Source organism: Spermophilus citellus (assembly GCF_964194105.1).
Source record: "Spermophilus citellus genome assembly, chromosome: 9".
NCBI classification, from domain to species: Eukaryota; Metazoa; Chordata; class Mammalia; order Rodentia; family Sciuridae; genus Spermophilus; species Spermophilus citellus.
In genome coordinates this window covers 115,209,272-115,230,962 of record NC_138191.1, presented here as the reverse complement: position 1 = coordinate 115,230,962, position 21,691 = coordinate 115,209,272, and the positions used below count along the sequence as shown (strand labels likewise).

The window sequence follows — 21,691 nt, the reverse complement described above, 5'->3', positions numbered from 1 at the left end:
CTTTTTTGATTCTTCATCTGTAAAATCAGAGGGTTGGACTAGACCAAAGGTTCTCAGATTAATGCTCCTATGAGCTGACCAAAGGTTGAACTATTTCTAAGATTGAGAAAAGGAAGGTATTGGGTTGTATAATTCCATTCTTTTAGACTTATTATGATGCGTTTTAAGACCCAGATTGTTGTCTGTCCCTTATTATCCTTTTAATGTCCATGACACCTGTAGTGATGTCCTCTCTTTCATTTCTGATATTAGTAATTTGTGCCTTGAGCCTTTATTTTATTAGCCTGATTAAACACTTAACTGGTGTTACCAATGTTTTCAAAGAACCAACTTTTGTTTTTTTGGATTTTTCTCTTCCTGTCTTTAATTTCATTGATTTATGCTCTAATTTTTAGTATTTCTTTCCTTCTGCTTATTTTAGATTCTTTTCTTTTTCTAGTTTCCTAAAATGAAATCTAGATTTTTGATGTTAGATCTTTCTTTTGTCCTGATATATGCATATAGTGCTATAAATATCCCTCTAAGCACTGCTTTTGATGTACCCTACAAATTTTCATAAGTTATATTTTCATTTTCATTTAGTTCAAAATATTTTAAGATTCTCTTTGCTATTTCTTCATTGACCTGTGTATTATTTAGATATATGTTGTTTGATCTCCAAATATTTTGGGATTTTCCAGCTTTCTGTTGCTGATTTCTAGTTTAATTACATTGTGGTCTGAGAATAAGTGTTGTGTGATTCCATTCTTTTAGACTTATTATGATGCGTTTTAAGACCCAGATTGTTGTCTGTCCTAGTGAATAAATGTTTCATGTGAGCTTGAGGAGAATGTGTATTCTGCTGTTGTTAGATGAAGTACTTTATAAGATGTCCGTTATATCTCTTCTATTTTATTCCATTCATGTGTCCTACTACCCTTGTAGTGCTGTTTAGTTCAATATTGTCTTTATTAATTTTCTGCCTGCTGGTTCTGTCCTTTCATGGAGGGGTTTTAAAGTCTCCTACTGTAGTAATGGATTAATCTATTTCTCCTATAGTTCTGTCAGTTTTTTGCCTCACATATGCTTTGTTAGGAGCATTCAGGACTAAGTGTATGTGTATCTTTATGTGCAATAAGTATTGTTACTTTTTCTTAGGGTACTGACCTTTGTATCATTTTGTAATGCCACTCTTTATCCTTGGTAATTTTTCTTGCTCTAAAGTCTGCTGTGTCTGAAATTAATATAGCTTTCCTCACTTTCATTTGATTAGTGTTAGCTTGGTATATCTTTTTCCATCCCTTCACTTTTTATCTCTGTGTATCCTGTAGACAACATATAGTTGGATCTTGTTTTTTGATGCACTGAAACAATCTGTATTTTAATTGGTACATTTAGAATAATAATATTTGAGGTGATTAGTGATATAGTTAGGTTAATATTTTAAAGATTCATATCTGACTGGTTCTGATACTTAATATTCTTTTCAGACTGTGATTTTTATGCTTTGTAATTTTTGTTGTTGCAAGGGGGACATGCGGTACTGAATAAAAGGAACCATTGTAAATAGGCCTTTCATAATGTGATAAAGTGTCAGGAGAGCAGGAAGCATGCTGTTGTTCTATGATTAGGTCTCAGTCCTGTGGTGAGCCTGTGCCCTGGACTCTGAACTTCACTAGTGCTTCTCAAGTTCTTTTCCCTGAGGAGACTTCATTTGGGTGTTTCTCATCCGCATGTGGAACAATAGAGGGAGCTGAAGTTGGATATTTCCTTTCTGTAAGTTAGGTTAGACTCTGGTAAACTAGTTTATCCTGAGGGCAGGCCTGGTTAAGAAGAACAGAGTGTGCTGGCATATGTCAGAATGGTTCTTTTCCCGTACTCTGCCAAAAGCTGGAGGCGATTTTTCTCTTTACTTTCACTGTGAGGACCTGGTGTAGCTCCTGGAGGTAAAACTCATAAAAAATACACATGTCCTCTCCCCTCCATTGCTAGGAGCCACAACCAAATAATATGATGCATGGCATTTTTTGGTTGTAAGGTGACGCCAGCTAGCCATTGAGATGATATGATTATGTTAAGATTTACATTCATATGGAAATTGGACTCCTGCTGTTCACCTTGGCCTGCTACGGGACTCATGTTACGGGACTCCTGGAGAGTTCCCATTGGTTGGGGAAGGATAGTAGGAGGGAATTCCGGGGGAGGTCCTGGGCCCCCGGTTCCGGTAGAGGCGATCCGCGTGGGTGGACCGGCTTGCTTGCTGGGCGCATACAGAGTATTGGCGGCATTTTCAAAAATAAAGTTTTGTTCCTGCTTGAGTGGCTCGTGATTCTGTGCCCAGCTAGACTGCGGCAGTTGGTGGCCCGTACGGGGAACGCCTGAAGCTTAGAGGTGAGTAAAATTGCTCGCCCCTGAGGGAAGGCGACAGAATGGGTGACCATTTCAAAAAACAATGTGTTCTTGTTTTGATTTATTTTGTTTTTATTTCAAGCTCCCTAGCCCTAGAATTTTCTCAGGCGAACTGGGGAAAATGGTTGGCTCAAGGTTTGAAGTTATTCGGCCCTGAGAAAGAAAAAATTGATACAACCATTCTCTGCTCCGTTTTTGTTTCATTCTGTTTCGACTTTGTTTTATCCTATCTTATTGGGTTGCGTTACCTTTATAGTAGATTAGAATCTAGTAAAAAACAAACCGAAAGACTGTTAAGTAAATTGTTAGAGGTCCAGACTATGATAGAAAAAACGTTAGGTCAAGCAAAAGAGAAGGTCTCTCAAGCTAGTCAGACAGAGGAAAATTTAAAGAAAGAAAGCTTAGAGGAAAAACAGCCATCAGGTGGAGAATTACAACAGGAGGTTGCTACTAACTCCGTTCTATCACCAGAGGGCGTAATTCAACCAACAGCTCCATCTACAGCTGAGCGGCCCTCAACTCCCGTAGTTGATGGACGGAATTCTGAGGCAGGACCCCAAAGATTAGCATGCCCTGTACTTGAGCAGGCAGGAGGGCAACGAATTCACCGTGTTTTAGATTTCAAAACAGTAAAGCAATTAAAGGAGGCTGTAACAACCTATGGCCCTCAAGTTCCCTTTACCATAAGTATGGTCGAATCTGTTACCAACTTGGACATGACACCAGCAGATTGGGCTAACATGTGTCGATCTGTGCTAAATGGAGGACAGTATTTGTTATGGAAGGTTGCCAATGAGGAATTTTGCATGGAGACAGCTAGGCAAAATGCAGAAGCCGGTTACCCTCAAAGAAATCTAGATATGTTATTAGGAAAGGGACCTTATGAGGGTCAAAGACAACAAATTGAATATGATCCTGGCGTATACGCACAAATTGCTGTAGATGCAGTTAGGGCATAGAAAACTTTACAGGGGCATGGAGATTTACAAGGTCAATTATCTAAGGTAATACAAGGAACTAATGAACCTTACGCTGAATTTGTAGATAGGCTTATTCAGACAGCCTCTAGAATATTTGGAAATACAGAACAGGCAATGCCATTTATAAAACAACTGGCTTATGACCAAGCAAATCATTGCTGCAGAGAGGTCATTAGACCATGGAGACATGAAGATTTAAACACATATATTAAATTATGTAGAGACATTAATGAACAAGGGCAAGTCTTAGCAGCAGTACAACAGGCTTTAGATGCCAGGCCAAAAACATGCTATAATTGTAATCAAACAGGACATTTTAAAAGGAGTTGCCCCATAGGAGGAGGGTTTAACAAAACTAGGTATCAAAGGAATAAAATACCGGGTATTTGCCCACGATGCCATAGAGGGAAACATTGGGCTAATGAATGCCATTCTCAAACCACCATAGAGGGTATTCCGTTATTAAAAAACGGACAAGGACCAAGTGTTTACCCACGATATCGTGGAGAAAGGTATCAGGCTCCATTGCCAAAAAACGGACTAGAGGGCCCAATGCCCCGGGGCCCAAAACCACAAATATATGGGGCAATGGAGGGACCCAGCAGCACCATCAAGGTAGTGCCCAGGATGCATTATCCATTAAATCCCTCATCAGACAAACTAGAGGGAGCGCAGGGTTGGACATCTGCGCCTCTGCCAGAGCAGTACTAACTCCAGAGATGGGAGTTCAAATCATTCCCATAGGAGTAAAAGGACCTCTTCCCCAGGGAACAGTAGGCTTATTATTGGGACGCAGTTCTTCTACACTAAAAGGACTTATGATAAGTCCTGGGGTAATTGATCCCAATTATGAGGGTGAAATAAAAATTATAGCTAGTTCTCCAAGAGGTATATCAGTAATTTCACCAGGAGATAGAATAGCACAGTTATTAATAATACCCAGCCTGCATGATAAATTTTCCAGTTGTAATGTAGAAATAGGTTCCAAGGGATTAGGCTCCACAGGTGTAGATTGGGCTATGCTGTCTTTAAATTTAGATTCTCGCCCAATGCTAAAATTAAATATTCAAGGTCATGACTTTAATGGGCTGCTGGACACAGGTGCTGACCTCAGCATCATATCTCGTCAAGAATGGCCAAAACATTGGCCATTACAACAAGCCACTCAAACACTTCGAGGCCTAGGAGTGGCAACAAATCCCCATAGAAGTGCTATGGTATTAGATTGGAGGGATCCTGAAGGTTGTGAAGGAACTATACAGCCCTATGTATTGGATCATCTTCCTGTAAATTTATGGGGACGAGATGTCCTAGATCAATTAGGATTGACATTAACAAATAACATCAATCCTAACACACCCACTACTAGGGCTAGACAAGGCTTTAGGAAAGAAAAAAGATTAAGAGAACAAGAACAAGGTATGACAGCACCAATTCAAATAGATCAAGAAATAAATAGACATGGATTGGGTTTTCAGAAAGGGCCACTGAGACAATCAAAATTACTTGGAAATCAGAAAGACCAGTGTGGGTTCCTCAGTGGCCCCTGACTAAAGAAAAGATACAAGTAGCCCATGACTTGGTCAGACAACAATTAGCGGAAGGACATATACAACCTTCCGTATCCCCCCATAATACTCCCATTTTTGTCATTAAAAAGAAATCTGGTAAATGGAGATTATTACAAGATTTAAGAGCCATTAATAATGAGATGGTTATTATGGGACCTGCTCAATCAGGGATTCCCCAATTGTTTGCTTTACCAAAAACCTGGCATGTTTTAGCTATAGATATTAAAGATTGTTTCTTTTTCAATTCCAGTTCATCCCGAGGATAGTCCACATTTTGCATTTACTATCCCTACACTGAATCATGAAGGTCCTGATCAGAGATATGAATGGAAAGTACTCCCTCAAGGGATGGCTAACAGCCCAACTATGTGTCAAATTTATGTTAATAAAGCAATCCAGCCACTTAGAAATAAAAATCCTGAACTACAAATATTTCACTATATGGATGATGTGTTATTGGCACATAAAGATAAAAACACATTGCTAGAATGTTATGCCACATTTACAAACTTATTAAAAAATTATAATCTAGAGATAGCAATAGATAAAGTACAATTAAATCTTCCAATTAATTATTTAGGAGTTCTATTATCCTCAACCATGGTCTGTCCACCAAAAATTCAAATACGAGTAGATCAACTCAAATCACTTAATGACTTTCAAAAGTTATTGGGAGACATAAATTGGATAAGGCCTTATCTAGGCATACCAACAGGAGAGTTGGGACCTTTATTTGATATTCTAAAAGGTCCATCAGATCCAAATTCACCCCGCATGTTAACGCCTGAAGCAAGAAAAGCATTAAAAATCATTGAGACATATATGGAAAATATGCATTTGGATAGAATTGATATAAGTTTGCCTTTATTATTTATTGTACTACCAACAAAAAATATTCCTACAGGAGTATTTTGGCAAGAAGGTCCATTATTATGGATACATTTATCTTATTCTCACTATTCTTACTAGATATCCTGAGGCTGTAGGACAATTAATACTCAAAGGAATAAAAGCAGCAAAGGGAGTGTTTGGGATTTCTCCCAATAAAATTATTACTCCATATACTATGGATCAAATTGATGAGTTAGCTAATGAGTTAATTACTTGGGCAATAATCATGTGTAAAACTAGTGTTTCATTTGATAATCACTTACCATCTAATCCTTTGTTGTCTTTTTGGTCTAAGCATCCTGTAGTTTTTCCAAAAATGACAAGAAAAACCCCTATCATAAATGCTCCAAATATATTCACTGATGGGTCAAACAATGGTACAGCAGCAGTAGTTACTCCTGATCAAACTTTTACATTTTTAGTACCCAAACAATCAGCTCAAAAGGTAGAGCTTAATGCAGTATTACAAGCTTTTATGATGTTTAAAGATTCTGTATTTAATTTATTTTCTGATAGTCAGTATGTAGTTAATGCTATAGTATCCCTTGAAGATGCTGGTAGGATTTCACCTTCTTCTACTGTTTTCTCTTTGTTTTCCGCTATACAAAGTCTAATCTGGGACAGAAAAGATCCATTCTTTATAGGACATATCAGGGCACATACAGGATTGCCTGGAGCCCTTAGTATGGGCAATGAACTAGCAGATAAATCTACACATGACATACATATTTTCTCCACAATAGAAAAAGCTATAAATTTTCATAAAAGGTTCCATGTCAATGCTAATACTTTACAAAAGCGTTTTAAAATAACTAAAGAACAAGCCAGACATATAATAAAACAATGTCAAAATTGTGTGACATTTTTACCACAAGTTAATCTTGGAGTCAATCCTAGAGGACTGATACCTAACCATATTTGGCAGATGCACGTCACACACTTGCCAGAATTTGGAAAATTAAAATATTTACATGTTACAGTTGATACTTCTTCCGGATTTTTGATGGGCTCCCTTCATGCCAGAGAAAAAACTAAAGATGTTGTAGCTCATTGCTTACAAAATTTTGCCACTGTGGGCGTTCCAAAACAGTTAAAAAACGACAATGGTCCTGGTTATACTTCTACCTCTTTTAAACAATTTTGCTCATCATTTGGCATTACTCACATAACAGAAATTCCATACAATCCACAAGGACAAGGCATAGTTGAAAGAGCTCATCAAACTATTAAAATGTACTTATTAAAACAAAAGGAGGGAATTGGAAAGGGGTATATATCCCCCAAAGATAAACTTAAAATAACCCTTTTTACTTTAAACTTTTTAAATTTGGATTCATCGGGACTTAGTGCTGCGGAAAGACATTTGTACCCAAAAAATGCACATAAGCCTAAGGTACTTTGGAAGGATATTCTAACAGGACAATGGAAAGGTCCGGACCCAGTGATAGTCTGGAGTCGGGGCTCTGTCTGTGTTTTTCCACAGGAGGAACAGCAGCCGATTTGGATTCCAGAGAGATTAACCAAAACAATTTCTACAGAAAAAGAAGATGATTTGACTCAAATCCATAACAGCTGATATCCAGAGCTCCAGCTTGGCTATTCTTATATCTGGAACAGTGATCAACCAGGATGCTTTTTTCAATATCTATTTTATTATTGCTTTTTCCCACATCATAAATTAATGTTTTTCTGATCAGTTTTATTTTTGGACTATGGAGTTTTTAAACATTGCAATGGAGATTTCACCTAGGTAAATCTACAAGGCCTTTACTATTGTCTTATATGTTGTATGTTACGTGTGCACATTTCTGTTTTATGTTGTATGTCTGTATGTGCGTATGTCCATATATCATATATGAGGAGCGCTCATAAAAATATGGATCCCAATTTTTTTTTTTTATTATTCACGTGATTTTAATGGTTTAATTTAATTTGGGTAAACAGCTGTTGAAGACTGTTTTAATATGTGTACAAATAAGCAGGTTAACAGATCTGTTTGTTTACTTTCACCTTTCCTTTTCATTATATTTAATGATTCTGTTCAGGATAATGTAAATTGTTCTAAAAATTGTTTTCTTAATACCTGTTAAAATGTTACATTTTTTTCTTTTCTTAACATCATTGTCAATCCCTATTTTCATCCCAGTGCCGGTGAAGACAAAGATGAAACCAAACTACAACTTCTTCAATAATTATTACAACAAACTGTATAAACTGTTGCATCAATGAATAATAACTCAACAAGTAATGCTCAATCACTGAGTCGATTTATTTTGGGAGGAAATGGACATATTGATAGATTCCTCCACTTTGAACTGCTTACAAAACTTGCCTGGACTATGTATCACTTGTTTGCATTGTGCTCTATTTGTTGATACAGCGAACTATGGCAGTGCTGGAGTATCTTTGCTGATGTGTCACCAGTGATGCAATTTTTCCTAAAGAGCCGTCTATTGACTTGATGTCGTGGCATTTCTGTATCCTCCTCCCTTCTACTAGTGATGGTCTAATTTTGGGGGCCAACTGAGGTGAAGCAAAGAACCTCACCCCCCCCCCACTGGCACCAAGGCCAAATGTGGGGGCCAACTGAGGTGAGGCAAAGAACCTCACCCCCCCCACCAGCACCAAGGCCAAATTGGGGGGCCAACAGAGGTGAGGCAAAGAACCTCACCCCCCCACTGGTGCATAGGCCTATCCACAGGTATGGCTATATACTGGACCGGTAGTCAGTGACGGGTATGATTCAGTTGCAGTGGTATCAACCTAAGACAGGAGGCTGACGCCTAGAGGTCAGTTTTCCGATGACGGGTAAGAACCATATGTTGAATTGGACATACCTAACAGGCACGGTCCCTAGCCACATTGCCTGTTGCTTAATTAAACAGAAGGGGGCAGATGCTAGGAGCCACAACCAAATAATATGATGCATGGCACTTTTTGGTTGTAAGGTGACGCCAGCTAGCCATTGAGATGATATGATTATGTTAAGATTTACATTCATATGGAAATTGGACTCCTGCTATTCACCTTGGCCTGCTACGGGACTCATGTTACGGGACTCCTGGAGAGTTCCCATTGGTTGGGGAATGTCGCGTCTACCCACCAGCAGGAATGACGACAACAAACAGGATTCTTCTCTAGCATGCTTTATTGGGAGCTTCCATTATGGTTCGTTGAGAGAAAGGACCCTGAGCCCGAAAAGACCACCCCTAATATACTAGAGCTGCGGCCTAAGTCTCATGTGATTGGACAAAAGCACATAGCAACACAGCAGCAGCCAATAAGGCAAGGAATTCAGCACTGGCGCCCAGAGCCAGGAAGTACAGGTCAACTGGTTCTTACCAGTTTTTACTGGTTCTTAGAACACTCAGCACATTATCATATCAGCTCGCTCCGGAACTGGCCGACCACAAAGCACTGAGTTATTGTCCAAGAACTAAGCCAACACCCACACAAGGCAGCGCAGCAAAATGGCTCACCACAGTTCCCCCTTTTATATTTTGTTTGAACCATTTAAAATTCACCCGATCTAGGAAGTGTCCTCATGATGACCCCTCCAATCAAGGGTGGCATTCAAAGGCCAAACAAGGAAGTCACCTTTCTGAGTGCAATGGGCAACATTTACCCTTCAGAGTGCAAAGGCTGTCTTCCTAAGACATCCAAGGTGCAATGACAACAAGGTCACTTGGTGTGCAAAGGCCATCCACATCAAAACAGGGGTTTTAGGATTTTGCCAAGCTGGCGAGCCAAATTTGTGGGGAGGCCCCAGCTTCCGATGCAGCGAGTGCCTGAACCACCTTGACCCTGTCACTTTGTTGCGTGCGTCACATACGACAAATCATCCAAAGGCATAAGACAAGGCCAAAAAGAAGCATAATACCGAATAACCCAACCCCTACCCACTCTTTAAAGTAGGAAAATATAGAAGAGGCCCAGGAGGCAAAGTCTGCAACAGAAAGAGGCTCCACACGTGTTCCATTCAAGTTGGCAATCTGAGACAGCAATTCTTGAGTGAGCCGTTCTCCTTTAGTCCAGTTTCCCTGTAAAAATCTAGACAATCTGTTACTTTGTTCCACAGAAGCAGTCATATTATAACGTAAAGGAGTAACACACACATACTCATAATGAGATACACATCCTAACTGAGTAATTTTATAAACTTCCTCTATTTGTTCTTGTATTATGTCTACTCTTTGATTAAGTAAGTGAATACCAGCAGTGAGATGTCTATTAATTTCTTCTATTGTAGTTAAAGCTTTAGTTGTTTGATCTACTACACTATTAATAACTTTAGCTGTTTGTACTTGAGAGGCCATAGCTATGGCTGCAGTAGTAGCTGCCGCAGCAGTCGCCACAATAGTTGTAACTATAGCAGCTGTAATGTCAAAATTTCTTCTCTCCCTGACCAACTGTACCAGAGGAAAAGAACTAGGATCGGCCTCAACTGGCATGGGCACAAAGGTCGGAACCTTTACCGCCAAAGCCAATGACAAGTATTCCAACACTGGGTTAAATAACACTCTTTCACAGTGCAATTAACTATAGTAGAATTATCAGTATGATTAACAAGTAAGAACATAAATGGCGGCTGAACACATATTTCAGCAGCAGGAAAGGAGGTATTATGATATTCTTCATTGATAGTAATATTTGATAAGTATTTTTTGGTTCCAGACTGACATGTATTTCCAGAAACATTCTTAATCCAATGAACTCCCTCATTTAAATAGGCTACAGCGGAGAAGTCTGTTCCCGCCCCCATCTCATTATATAATATCCAAGAGTACCAAGGCCATCCTGCCAAATTTGTCTTAGTAGAATTTCTAGTAATATTAAAAGAAAACCCTTTAAGGGGAGGGGATAATTGAAATCCCGGGGCAACTTGTTTTTCTGGAACCAGAGGACTCTGGCAAGGAGTAAATTCTGGCGGAAAGGAATAATCAGGTGAGCACCGTGGCCCAGGTCTCATTTTGGTAGTATTTGGTGTCCCCTGATATGTTGGAACGGTTACATAACTAACCATAAGTAGGGTGGTAACTCCAACACATCCTCTATTAGAAGAAATTCCAGAGCCAGACTGTTGACCACTGACAACCTGCGAGAGGACTGCCTGAAGCATACGGGCGACAAAATCTGAAAACGGCTCAGTAGGGCCTTGTATGATTTTTGTAAGATTCCCCGTTGTTTCACCTCTATTGGGGAGAGCCTTCCAGGCACGTAAGGCCAAAATATTAATCTGTTGATATACTAATAATGGATAAACATTTTGATTTTCGGCCCACTGACCTGTCCCGGTCAGCATATCCACATCCCAGGCTTGTTGACCATTAGCTGCATTTAGATGAGCCTGTTGTGTAGCGACATCCAAGTATAATGCCTTAAAATCAAGATATTGTCCCATGGAGAGACAAGCCTTTGCTAAATGATACCAATCCATTGGTGCCATAGCACTAAGATGTAAGCATTCAAGCAATGAAATTGTAAAAGTTGTTGTGACACCATTTGTCCTTACAGATTCAGCTATGTCTTTAACTAATTTATAAGGAATGGGCTCAAAATATCTCTGTCCCTGTGCATCCTCAAAAACAGGATATGCACCAACAGGATATGCACCCTCCTCTTCTAGCTTCCTCCAAGTACTGCGTTTTATGAAGCCACAAGATCCGCCTGGAGCAGTGGGCGGAGACCCTTTCCGTGGCAACAGTTGTTTGGCTACAGGATATGCCGGAGGCTTCGGAGGAAGAAGGGCGGCGGCCATTGCCGCGTCATAGCGGCCATGCTCATATTCAGCCGCCATTTTCTCTAAGCTTTGTTCTTCTTCTGGGGCAAGACCTTCTGACTCGCCTTCCGATTCAGACTCATCTGAATCAACTGTCTTTAATTTACGGAAGGCAGATAAATCTGGATAAAGTTTTGGGCGTGCTCCTAACGCTGGAGTCACATCCTTTTGTTCTTTGAGTGCACTTTCACTTAACTTTGCATTAGATCCCCGTTTTTGTTTTGTTTCATGTCTTTCTTGCTTAGATTCCTCTGACTCTGACCCAGTATCCTGATGCTCCATCAAAATATCCTGTCCCCTTTTTAGTGGTTTCAGGAAAACAGACTGATATTGACCCATGATAGAGCACTATACTAAGCCAGAGCCACCGGATCAGGGGATTACTTACCGGCGCCACCGCTCCGCGTGTAAAGTTCTGAATCCTCCCGCAAAATATCGGGGGTCCCCTCGTAGCCGACAGATGACAATTCCCGGGATTTCGGCACCACTTGTCGCGTCTACCCGCCAGCAGGAATGATGACAACAAACAGGATTCTTCTCTAGCACGCTTTATTGGGAGCTTCCATTATGGTTCGTTGAGAGAAAGGACCCTGAGCCCGAAAAGACCACCCCTAATATACTAGAGCCGCGGCCTAAGTCTCATGTGATTGGACAAAAGCGCATAGCAACACAGCAGCAGCCAATAAGGCAAGGAATTCAGCACTGGTGCCCAGAGCCAGTAAGTACAGGTCAACTGGTTCTTACCAGTTTTTACTGGTTCTTAGAATACTCAGCACATTATCATATCGGCTCGCTCCGGAACTGGCCGACCACAAAGCACTGAGTTATTGTCCAAGAACTAAGCCAACACCCACACAAGGCAGCGCAGCAAAATGGCTCACCACAGGGGAAGGATAGTAGGAGGGAATTCCGGGGGAGGTCCTGGGCCCCCGGTTCCGGTAGAGGCGATCCGCGTGGGTGGACCGCCTTGCTTGCTGGGCGCGTACGGAGTATTGGCGGCATTTTCAAAAATAAAGTTTTGTTCCTGCTTGAGTGGCTCGTGATTCTGTGCCCAGCTAGACTGTGGCACTCCATGACGGGTGCCCTGGGGCTTTTACTCTCAGAGTTGTCTACACTGAGCCTTCAGCAGTTCATCAATTACAGATTAGTTTTTCCTGCCTGGCACTATTCCAGCAGAGATTTCTGCTCAGGTAAGTTGTGATCTCTGAATACACCTGTCTGATTTCTCCAATTTTGAGGGTAGTGGTGTGCCTTGTGACTCACTTCTCTGATGGATCTAAGAAGACTTATTGATTTTTCAGTTTGTTCAGCTTATAACCTGTTGTTGAGATGAAGTGGCAACTTCTCAGCTCTTATCACTGGACTAGAAACAAGAGGTCTGACTGAGTTTTTGCCCCCTCATTGTCATTTGCAGCTACTTTTTTCTATGTCTACAATGATCATCTCTGGCATCAAAATCTTTGCTTAGGGATAGTAATTGAAGGAACTGGGGCTGAGAACAAAGATTGTTCTTGAGGCTGGGTGCAGTGGTGCATGCCTGTAATCCCAGCAGCTGGGGAGGCTGAGACAGGAGGATCACGAGTTCAAAGCTAGCCTCAGCAACTTAGCAAGGCACTAAGCAACTCAGTGAGACCATGTCTCTAATTAAAATACAAAATGAGGTTGGGGATATGGCTTATTGGTTGAGTGCCCCTGAGTTCAATCCCCTGTATGAAAAAAAGGATTGTTCTTGAGTTCAGTCACATAATTCCATTATAATTATAACTACTTAAAAACAAAAAAGACTATTTTCATGCTTATGAATTTTTTGAATGTCACAGACATTATATGTAATTTATGTCTGAGTCAAAAATACTTTGAATAGTGGAGGCCCAGTGTTGAACAAGCCAGTACTCGTTTGATGGTATAAATGTTGGTCTTTGTATTGAAGTCAATCTAAAGGCTTTCATCTCATCATACTTGAAGCCCTCTTCAAATCTTCAAAAGCCTATTAACTCCTGGATCATAGTCATACTCAAAGCCACATTGTCTGCCTTATCAAAATGGGTCTTATTGAATTGGTGATTGGGAATTTCAATTATCTGTGTGTAGGAACTGGAGTTTTGTGCAGAAGAGACCAGGTCCTCAAAGGCAGTTCAAGAATCTCAGAGCCTCAAACTACAGCCAGCAGATCCCTGGCCTGAGGGACAGGCCCAGAAGCAGTGTATGAAGAACACTTGCCCAGACCTTCCCAAGCATCTAAGTGCTAAGATGGCACCACGGCCCTTGAAAGAGAATGGTGAGTACCAAGAATCTGGGAACACCAGGGAATAAAGACTTTTCTCTCAAGGTAGAGGGTTGGGTTGGGCAGTAGGGAGTAGTGTTCAGGGAGGACGATCATAGAGAATTAAAGGCAGGGGGTAGGATGGTGCCTAATGGGACACACATAATGGAAGGTAAGAAGGCACTGTCAGAGGAGGGTGTTTGAATGGTGCCAGCATGCCTACTACATATATAGGCTGGAATGAGACCAGTGGTGAGCTCAAGTGCTCAGGGTTAGGTCTCACCTGTGCCACATTACCCAAGGCAGCTGAGGAGCTGCATGCCCTGGAGGGAAGTAAAAGGTGACCTCTGCACTGGCTACGGGAATAGCCTTAGTTTGATCCATGTCTGACCTTTGGAAAACTAGATCTGAAGGGAGGTGGATTTTAGGGAACTAGAACTTAGGTTTCCAAGACTTTTTCTTTTCCTCAGCTGTCCTTACTCCTCGAGTCCCTACTGTCCCAAAGATGGGGAGTGTTGGAGATTGGGAAGTGACCGCTGAGTCCCAGGTAGGCTCTTTTTTTATTCTCCCTTCCTGCCATGGCTACTGCTGTGCTCTTACCCTTCATTGCTCCTCTTTTGTCTGTGGCCTCCCCCCAGCTAAGGGGATAAGGCACAGGGTGTTAGCCTTTGCGTCCTCTACCCTGGTCTGGGCCTCTCCTTGGTCTTGCTGCTGCGTGTGATGCTAGTCCCATACCTGATGCCCTGTATTTCCTTGATCTTTCCTGGGGTCTGGCAGGGTTCTCAGGCCATTTTAAAGGATCAGTGATATTTGAGGTCCTTCTTTTCATGCATCTCACAGGAAGCCCTGGGCCCTGGCAAACATGCTGAGAAGTTCTGCAAGGACCCCCGGGGAGACGACTGTGGAAAGAGTGTGTGCCTGGGTAAGGAAGAACATGCCCTGCCCCAGGGTGTAAGATGCCAGTTTTCTGGTACACTCAGTTTCCTAAGAGTTGCCTGCTACTCCTTTAAGAGAGAATCATAGCTCTGTGATCTCTGGATTTTCTGAGGTTGGAAGAAGACTTGGTCCTTGTAGTCAACATTGTAAAGCAGGGAGAGTACACCTGGAGAGAGGCTAGCAGGGCAGTTTCTCAGAGCTTTCCCTGTTGGCACTCATTACCTCCAGCACCTCAGTACATTCACCATGGGGTGGCAGCTCTGTCTAGCCTGCTGCCTGAGAAATCTCATCTTTTCCAACCAAATGAGATCTGCCTCTTAGGGCAGACTCAAGTGAATTAAACCCATGAAACCCGTATTAAACCACAGTGAGAAAAAAGTATCACAGGCCTTAGAATACTTGAAGCTCACCTGACAACACAGACTTCTTTCTCTGTAAGTTCATCTGCATGAGAAACCAAATAATAGTAAGCCATTTCCCCTGGGATCACTTGGGGGGACTTAGACACTGACTGGGTGAAACAGACCATGACAGGTCTGCTTTAGTTAGATACTAGAAGCTTGTTGTCTACTTGCTTCACAGAGGAGCCCCCCCAGCCCCCACTTTTTTAATACATGATATCTGGTGGAATTAGTGTGTTAAAGGAACCAACTTTGGGAAATGCTGAATTAGATTGCCCTCAAGCCTCCTTTTAGATGTAGTTTTCTTCAAACATTTATTTTAATTAAAGACTTCAGGGATGGGAGCTGTTGTAATAGTAGTCCTTTAAACATAGCTAACTGAAATAGGAGGACATTTATTTTCTCCCATTATTACAAGTCCAGAGGAGGAAGTGTGCCAACCATAGGACACACTAGTTCAGCATGGCCCTGATGGACCTGCATCCTTTCTGCCATCCTGAGGATGGCAGAAAAAAAGGTTTTGTGGAATGAGTCACATGTTTCTTAGCAAGAGAGCGACTCACCACACGCATACACATAGAATCCTTTCTCCAACAATGGAATTCATTCTGATGCGGCCAGTTTAGGCCACGTGTCCATCTGTAGACCAGTTATAGTCACTCTTTTATATATTTCAAAACAATAATAAGAAAAAAGGAAATGAACAAAGCCATCGTGTTACTTGCATTTTTGTTCTGGCTCGAGTCTTGTTATTTCTATTACTTCTCCTCAACCCTTCAGACATATTAGGGGATTAGCATGTGAATCTCTCAGAAGCCTCTTAGGGGAAAGGATATAAGTTTCAGGGACATTTTGGACAAATACAGTGTTCAGCAGGTCATTTCTACTCAGTCATTTCTCTTCTTCATTTTGTGTAGGAGTTCCTGTTTCAAAAGCAAGTGTCACTTCCCAGCAAGAGCAAGGACCAGAATTTTGGGGTCTAAGTCCTATAAATTCTGGGAAAAGGAACACTGCTAATTATAGCCTGGATAATGAACAGGCAAAACCAGCCCAGGCATCGGCCTGGAGGGACTCAGGGGCTTGGGAAGAACAGTGCCAGTGGGACGTGGAGGACACAAAGGTGTCAGGTGTCCACTGGGGTTATGAGGAAACCAAGACCTTCCTGGCAATTTTGAGTGAGTCTCCTTTCTCTGAAAAGCTCCGGACTTGTCATCAGAACCGCCAGGTGTACCGGGCTATTGCAGAGCGGCTAAGGGCACGGGGTTTCCTGCGGACACTGGAACAATGTCGCTACAGAGTCAAAAACTTGCTCCGGAATTATCGGAAAGCCAAGAGCAGCCACCCTCCAGGAACATGCCCCTTCTATGAGGAGCTGGAGGCCCTGGTGAGGGCTCGGACAGCCATCAGAGCCAGAAATGGCCCAGGAGAGGTAGTAGCACTCCCCAGGCTGGGGGATAGTGAGGCAGAGATGGATGAGCCGGAGGAAGGGGGCTGGGAGCCTGAGGAAACAGCAGAAGATTGTAATGGTGCTGGTCTAGCTACTGATGGGTCTGTCCAGAGGCCCAGGATTCCAGGGGGCCGAGCTCTGCTCCAGAGTCGTATTGGTAAGAACTTGGGGATTTGACCATGTAGATTGCAACCCTGCCACTAGCCAACCAGCCAGGCTGCTGCTCCTGAGGTCAGGGCTCAGACTGTGAGTCTGGATTGATGACACTAAAGTAGGGTATAAGCTCCTTGGGTCACCCTCAGACTTTCACCCTCTTCTCCCGTGACAAGGTCTTCTTGCTCAGAATTTTCTTAGAGAAGCAAACACTTTTAAAGCTTGACCTTGAAGAGAGAGTCCAGTATTTTCCAAAGTGTCAGAGGTAATATGGAGATGATCATTGGTGTCATATTAGTGGACTTTTAATTCTAATAGTACATATTCCTCTTAATGTGTGAGTACATCAACTTGTGATTTCACAGATAGTGAATTTAGGCTTTTAAAGAAAAATGTTGCAATATCGAACAGATATAACAGAAATCAGGCTCTGCTTGAATAGTCATTGTGTGACAGACACCCAGTCATTGTAAAGGTGAAAACATGGAAGCCTAAGAGATGAAGCATGTTACCTAAAGAGACACAGAAGAGGTATGAGGAGAGCCCTGTGGCTCCTGCTTGCTAGTTGCATATGGTTTTCCTTCTCCTTTGCTGCCTCCCTGGGCTACATCACTTACCAGCAGAGGAGCTGAGATTAGGCTGTCTCCTTTTTATTCTTCCACAAGAGAGGAAAAGGCATCTGCAGTTGGACTCTATTGCATGATCATTTGAAATCTACTGATACCTCTGATGATCAGGGATTATTAGCATCAACGCTTTGTTAAAGGGGAGTTCGTAAAGGAAATAGCAGATATGTATTGACTGGATGTGGGGAGAATCTCATGAATCCCAGGTACCAGTCAGCTGAAGCCAAGGGATTGATAATTGATATAGTACGACCATCTAAGTGTGCCCCTTCTGCAAGTCTCAAGGTGTTAATAGGATCTTCTAGAAGTGATGGAGTAGGGTATTCTGGCCAACTTTTCCAGAATAATCCTGAGAAGCACTGGTGTATTTCTGGGCATCTGAACAGTTTCTGAGATGCTGGTGATCTAGGTGGTTAGAGGGCAGGCGACCCCAATCTCTGAAGACCTAGGCAATCTCCTTAAATCTAATGCCTCTGAACTCTTCTCTCCTGACAGCAGGTGTGCACTGGGGCTATGAGGAGACCAAGGCCTTCCTGGCAATTCTCAGTGAGTCCCCATTCTCTGAAAAGCTTCGCACCTGTCACCAGAACAGCCAGGTGTATCGGGCCATTGCAGAGCGGCTATGTGCACTGGGCTTCCTGCGGACACTGGAGCAGTGTCGCTACAGATTCAAAAACCTCCTTAGAAGCTATCGGAAAGCAAAGAGCAGCCACCCACCAGGGAAGTGCCCCTTCTATGAGGAGCTGGACTCCCTGATGAGGGCTCGGACTTCAGTCAGGGCCATGGAGACTGTTGGGGAGGCCACGGGTCTCCCCAGGTCTGGGCAGAGAAGTACTAAGGTTGATGACCAGGAGGACTGGGATGAGACAGCAGATGAAGCTGTCATCAAACCACCAACCCCACATCCTAAAACTCCAGACACAGGTAAGCTGGGAGGCACTGGATATCTACAAAGTCCATAGGCATGTGGAAAGTGGGGGGCCAGGCTTGATATCTTTTTTGTTTCTAAGCAAAAAGAATGGGATTGAATAAGAAAAGAATTTGTGCTTTGCTCTGATTATTATCTGTGGTTTAGTGTGAACCCCCAAAGGAGGTGGTTAGTCTTGCTTATACTGGGATACATCTGGCCAGTTACAGAATTGATTCAATCTTGTATGACATGAGGATCCACTGAGTGTACCAGGAGGAGGCATGTGTTCATTGTGGAGTATTGAGATCGGGGAGCTGGCAGGGAAGCTGACTGGCCAGCAGCTGGGCTGGGCCTTATGGTTCTCTTGGTGGGGTTACCAAGTCCCAGACTGTGTTCATCAGTTTTGCAGGATTAGAAACACTTGCAGGGCTGGGGTTGCAGCTCAGTGGTAGAGCGTTTGCCTAGGTAAACCACATAAAAATAAATAAATAAAATAAACGTATTGTGTATGTCTGCAACTAAAAATATTTTTAAAAAAGAGAGAAGTTTTAGAAACACATGCATGCACAAAAACTTGATCATTTCATGTTAGTCACATTTCCACCAGGTGAGACATAAGATACAAATTCATGGTAGCCACATTCACAATTCAGATGACACGGATACATAAATAAATGCTAACTAATGAATTAACAGAACCTCCATTTCTGTCCATTCTTTCAGGCTTTGAGTTGAGGCATGAGGATGAAGACCAAATTTCAGAGCAGGACATTTTTGAGCATTTGCCTGGAGCCTTATCAAAGTGTAGCACTGAGGCTGTTTGCCACCCTCATGACTGGGAAGAAGACAGTGACAACGAAAACGAAGGTGAAGGGGTGTGGGGAGATCCTCCACAGGAACAGTGGGAAGAGAGTTCCTCTGAGGAGGACTTGGAAAAACTCATTGACCATCAGGGCTTGTACCTCGCGGAGAAACCCTACAAGTGTGATACATGTGTGAAAAGCTTCAGTAGGAGCTCCCACTTCATCGCCCACCAGCGGACCCACACAGGGGAGAAGCCCTACAAATGCCTGGAATGTGGGAAAAGCTTTAGTGACCGCTCCAACCTCAGTACCCATCAGAGAATCCACACTGGAGAGAAGCCCTACAAATGCCTTGAATGTGGGAAAAGCTTTAGTGACCACTCTAATCTCGTCACCCACCAGAGAATCCACACCGGGGAAAAGCCCTATAAATGTGGGGAATGTTGGAAAAGCTTCAACCAGAGCTCAAACCTTTTGAAGCATCAGAGAATCCACTTGGGAGGAAGTCCTGATTTGGGAGGAAGTCCTAACCAGAGTAGTGAGCCTGGGGAGAGCCTCGGCCAGAGCCCGTCTCTGGGTGCTACCTGGAAGGATTCCACAGAGGAGACCTCAGAACAGCCTCACAGTGTCAGTACCAGCTTGAGCTCTCCTGGGCCGCTCGCTGCCAACTCTGGGGAGAAACTGTATCAGTGCTCAGAATGTGGGAGGCGCTTCTCCAAGAGCTCTGCCCTCATTAGTCACCAAAGAATCCACACGGGAGAGAAACCCTACGAGTGTGCCGACTGTGGAAAGAGCTTCAGTAAGAGCTCCACCCTGGCCAACCACCAGCGAACCCACACAGGGGAGAAGCCATACAGGTGTGCGGACTGTGGGAAGTGCTTCAGCGAGCGCTCCAAGCTCATCACACACCAGAGGGTGCACACCGGAGAGAAGCCCTACAAATGCCTCGAGTGTGGAAAGTTCTTCCGGGACCGTTCCAACCTCATCACTCACCAGAGGATTCACACAGGAGAGAAGCCATACAAGTGCAGAGAGTGTGGGAAATGCTTCAACCAGAGCTCCAGTCTTATCATTCACCAGAGAATCCACACTGGGGAGAAGCCCTACAAGTGCATGGAGTGTGGCAAAGACTTCAACAATAGCTCCCACTTCAGCGCCCACCGGAGGACACACGCTGGAGGGAAAGCATCTTAGGAGACCTCTCCCCAGTGGATACGTGTATATCCAGATCCCAAGATCCTGAGATGGACACTAGAGAGAAACCTTGTAATTTTTAAGCCTGGGGTATACCCAGAGAGTAATCTTGATAAAAATCCAGGTAATTCAGAGGTGAATTCCTAATACTAAGGATCCAGAATTGAAGGCACTTTGTTTCTCAAAGTAATTTGTTTTTCTCCTGTTAAAACCTACACAATCCTCAGGCTATCCTTATATTTGTTTTGTAAGAGCTTTATCAATATATGAGCCAGAATAGTAACTTAGGGGATTAGAGTTACATCAGTGGCCCTGACCGCGCGTCATTCGCTCAGAGGCCTTCACACTGTCCATGTGTACACACCCCATCAGAGAAGCTTCTCATATGCGGTAGTTTGTATTTGGGGCACGTCCTTATGGGAAAACCTTGAGACTGGTGACAGAGGAGCATAACTGAGAATCAGTGACGTAGAGTAGTCCACTGTGAACCCAGTGGAGTAGGAACAACAATAACATCATTAAAAAATCCTTATTTTGTATGATAGCATAAATAGCCAGTATTTACTGAGCATTTGCTTTGTGGCAGGCTCTATGCTAGGTACTTTGTGGACATCATCTCATTTAGTCCTCACTTCAGCTCCAGGAGATAGCAACTGATTTTCTCCTCATTTCCCAGAAGAGAAAACGGAGGCCTGGGAAAGTTAGTAACTTGCATTGGTGACACATCTGAAAGTGAGAGAGGGAGGATTCAGCCAGATGTATCCCCGGAATCTGAAGTGCTCCCAGTGCTCCACTGAGTCCCTTTTCTAGTAGGGCAGCTAACACAGATGTCAGGATCTCAAAATGTGATGATTACTTAATGAATTTACCTTTTAACAAATAAAGAAGCTGAGAATTCCTAAAGATGAGTAGACCTGAATGTTCATAATGGAAAAGTGTTTTGAGCACGGCTGAACTGTTGTCAAAGCACTTGATGGGAGTTTCCATCTTTATAGTCACAGGGTGAGAGAGGTGGGTGGGTTGAGATGGGGAAAATATGAAGCCAAAGTGATGCTTCTTCCAGTGAGATAGTGCTTCCAACGAGGGACACCACTTTAGTTACACACTGAGGAAGTAGAGTTTAAGTCTCCTTTTTTGGGGTCAGTCTCCTTCTCATTATATAGGTTAAATCTCCTGGAACCTAGAAAGCTCCCTCCAGCACTCACCCCTGTGTTTTGCCTGCTGAGAGCCCTTTAATTTTTGGTGTGGCAGAAGCTTTATTCCTCTGCCAAGACTGATGTGGAAGAAGTTGATTTTTGTACTGAGTGGGCTTTGAATGCAGTTCCATGTTCTAGGTTCACAGACCCAAT

The 21,691-nt window shown here is 42.8% G+C and overlaps 1 protein-coding gene across 6 annotated transcripts in view; it reads left to right on the top strand.

The window, feature by feature from the left end:
- ZSCAN20 (zinc finger and SCAN domain containing 20) overlaps positions 1-21,238 on the top strand; it is a 30,459-nt gene extending 9,221 nt beyond the window's left edge. For 5 of the 6 annotated variants that reach the window (XM_081306903.1, XM_081306905.1, XM_081306904.1 and 2 more), the window contains 6 exons: positions 13,701-13,887; positions 14,343-14,419; positions 14,713-14,794; positions 16,127-16,813; positions 17,931-18,359; positions 19,069-21,238. In XM_081306903.1, the coding sequence (XP_081163029.1) occupies positions 13,701-13,887; positions 14,343-14,419; positions 14,713-14,794; positions 16,127-16,813; positions 17,931-18,359; positions 19,069-20,342 (2,736 nt within the window). In that variant the 3' untranslated portion in view covers positions 20,343-21,238. The remainder of the gene's footprint in view (positions 1-13,700; positions 13,888-14,342; positions 14,420-14,712; positions 14,795-16,126; positions 16,814-17,930; positions 18,360-19,068) is intronic. The other variant, XM_081306906.1, reaches the window with a different exon arrangement.
- The last annotated feature ends 453 nt before the right edge of the window (positions 21,239-21,691 follow it).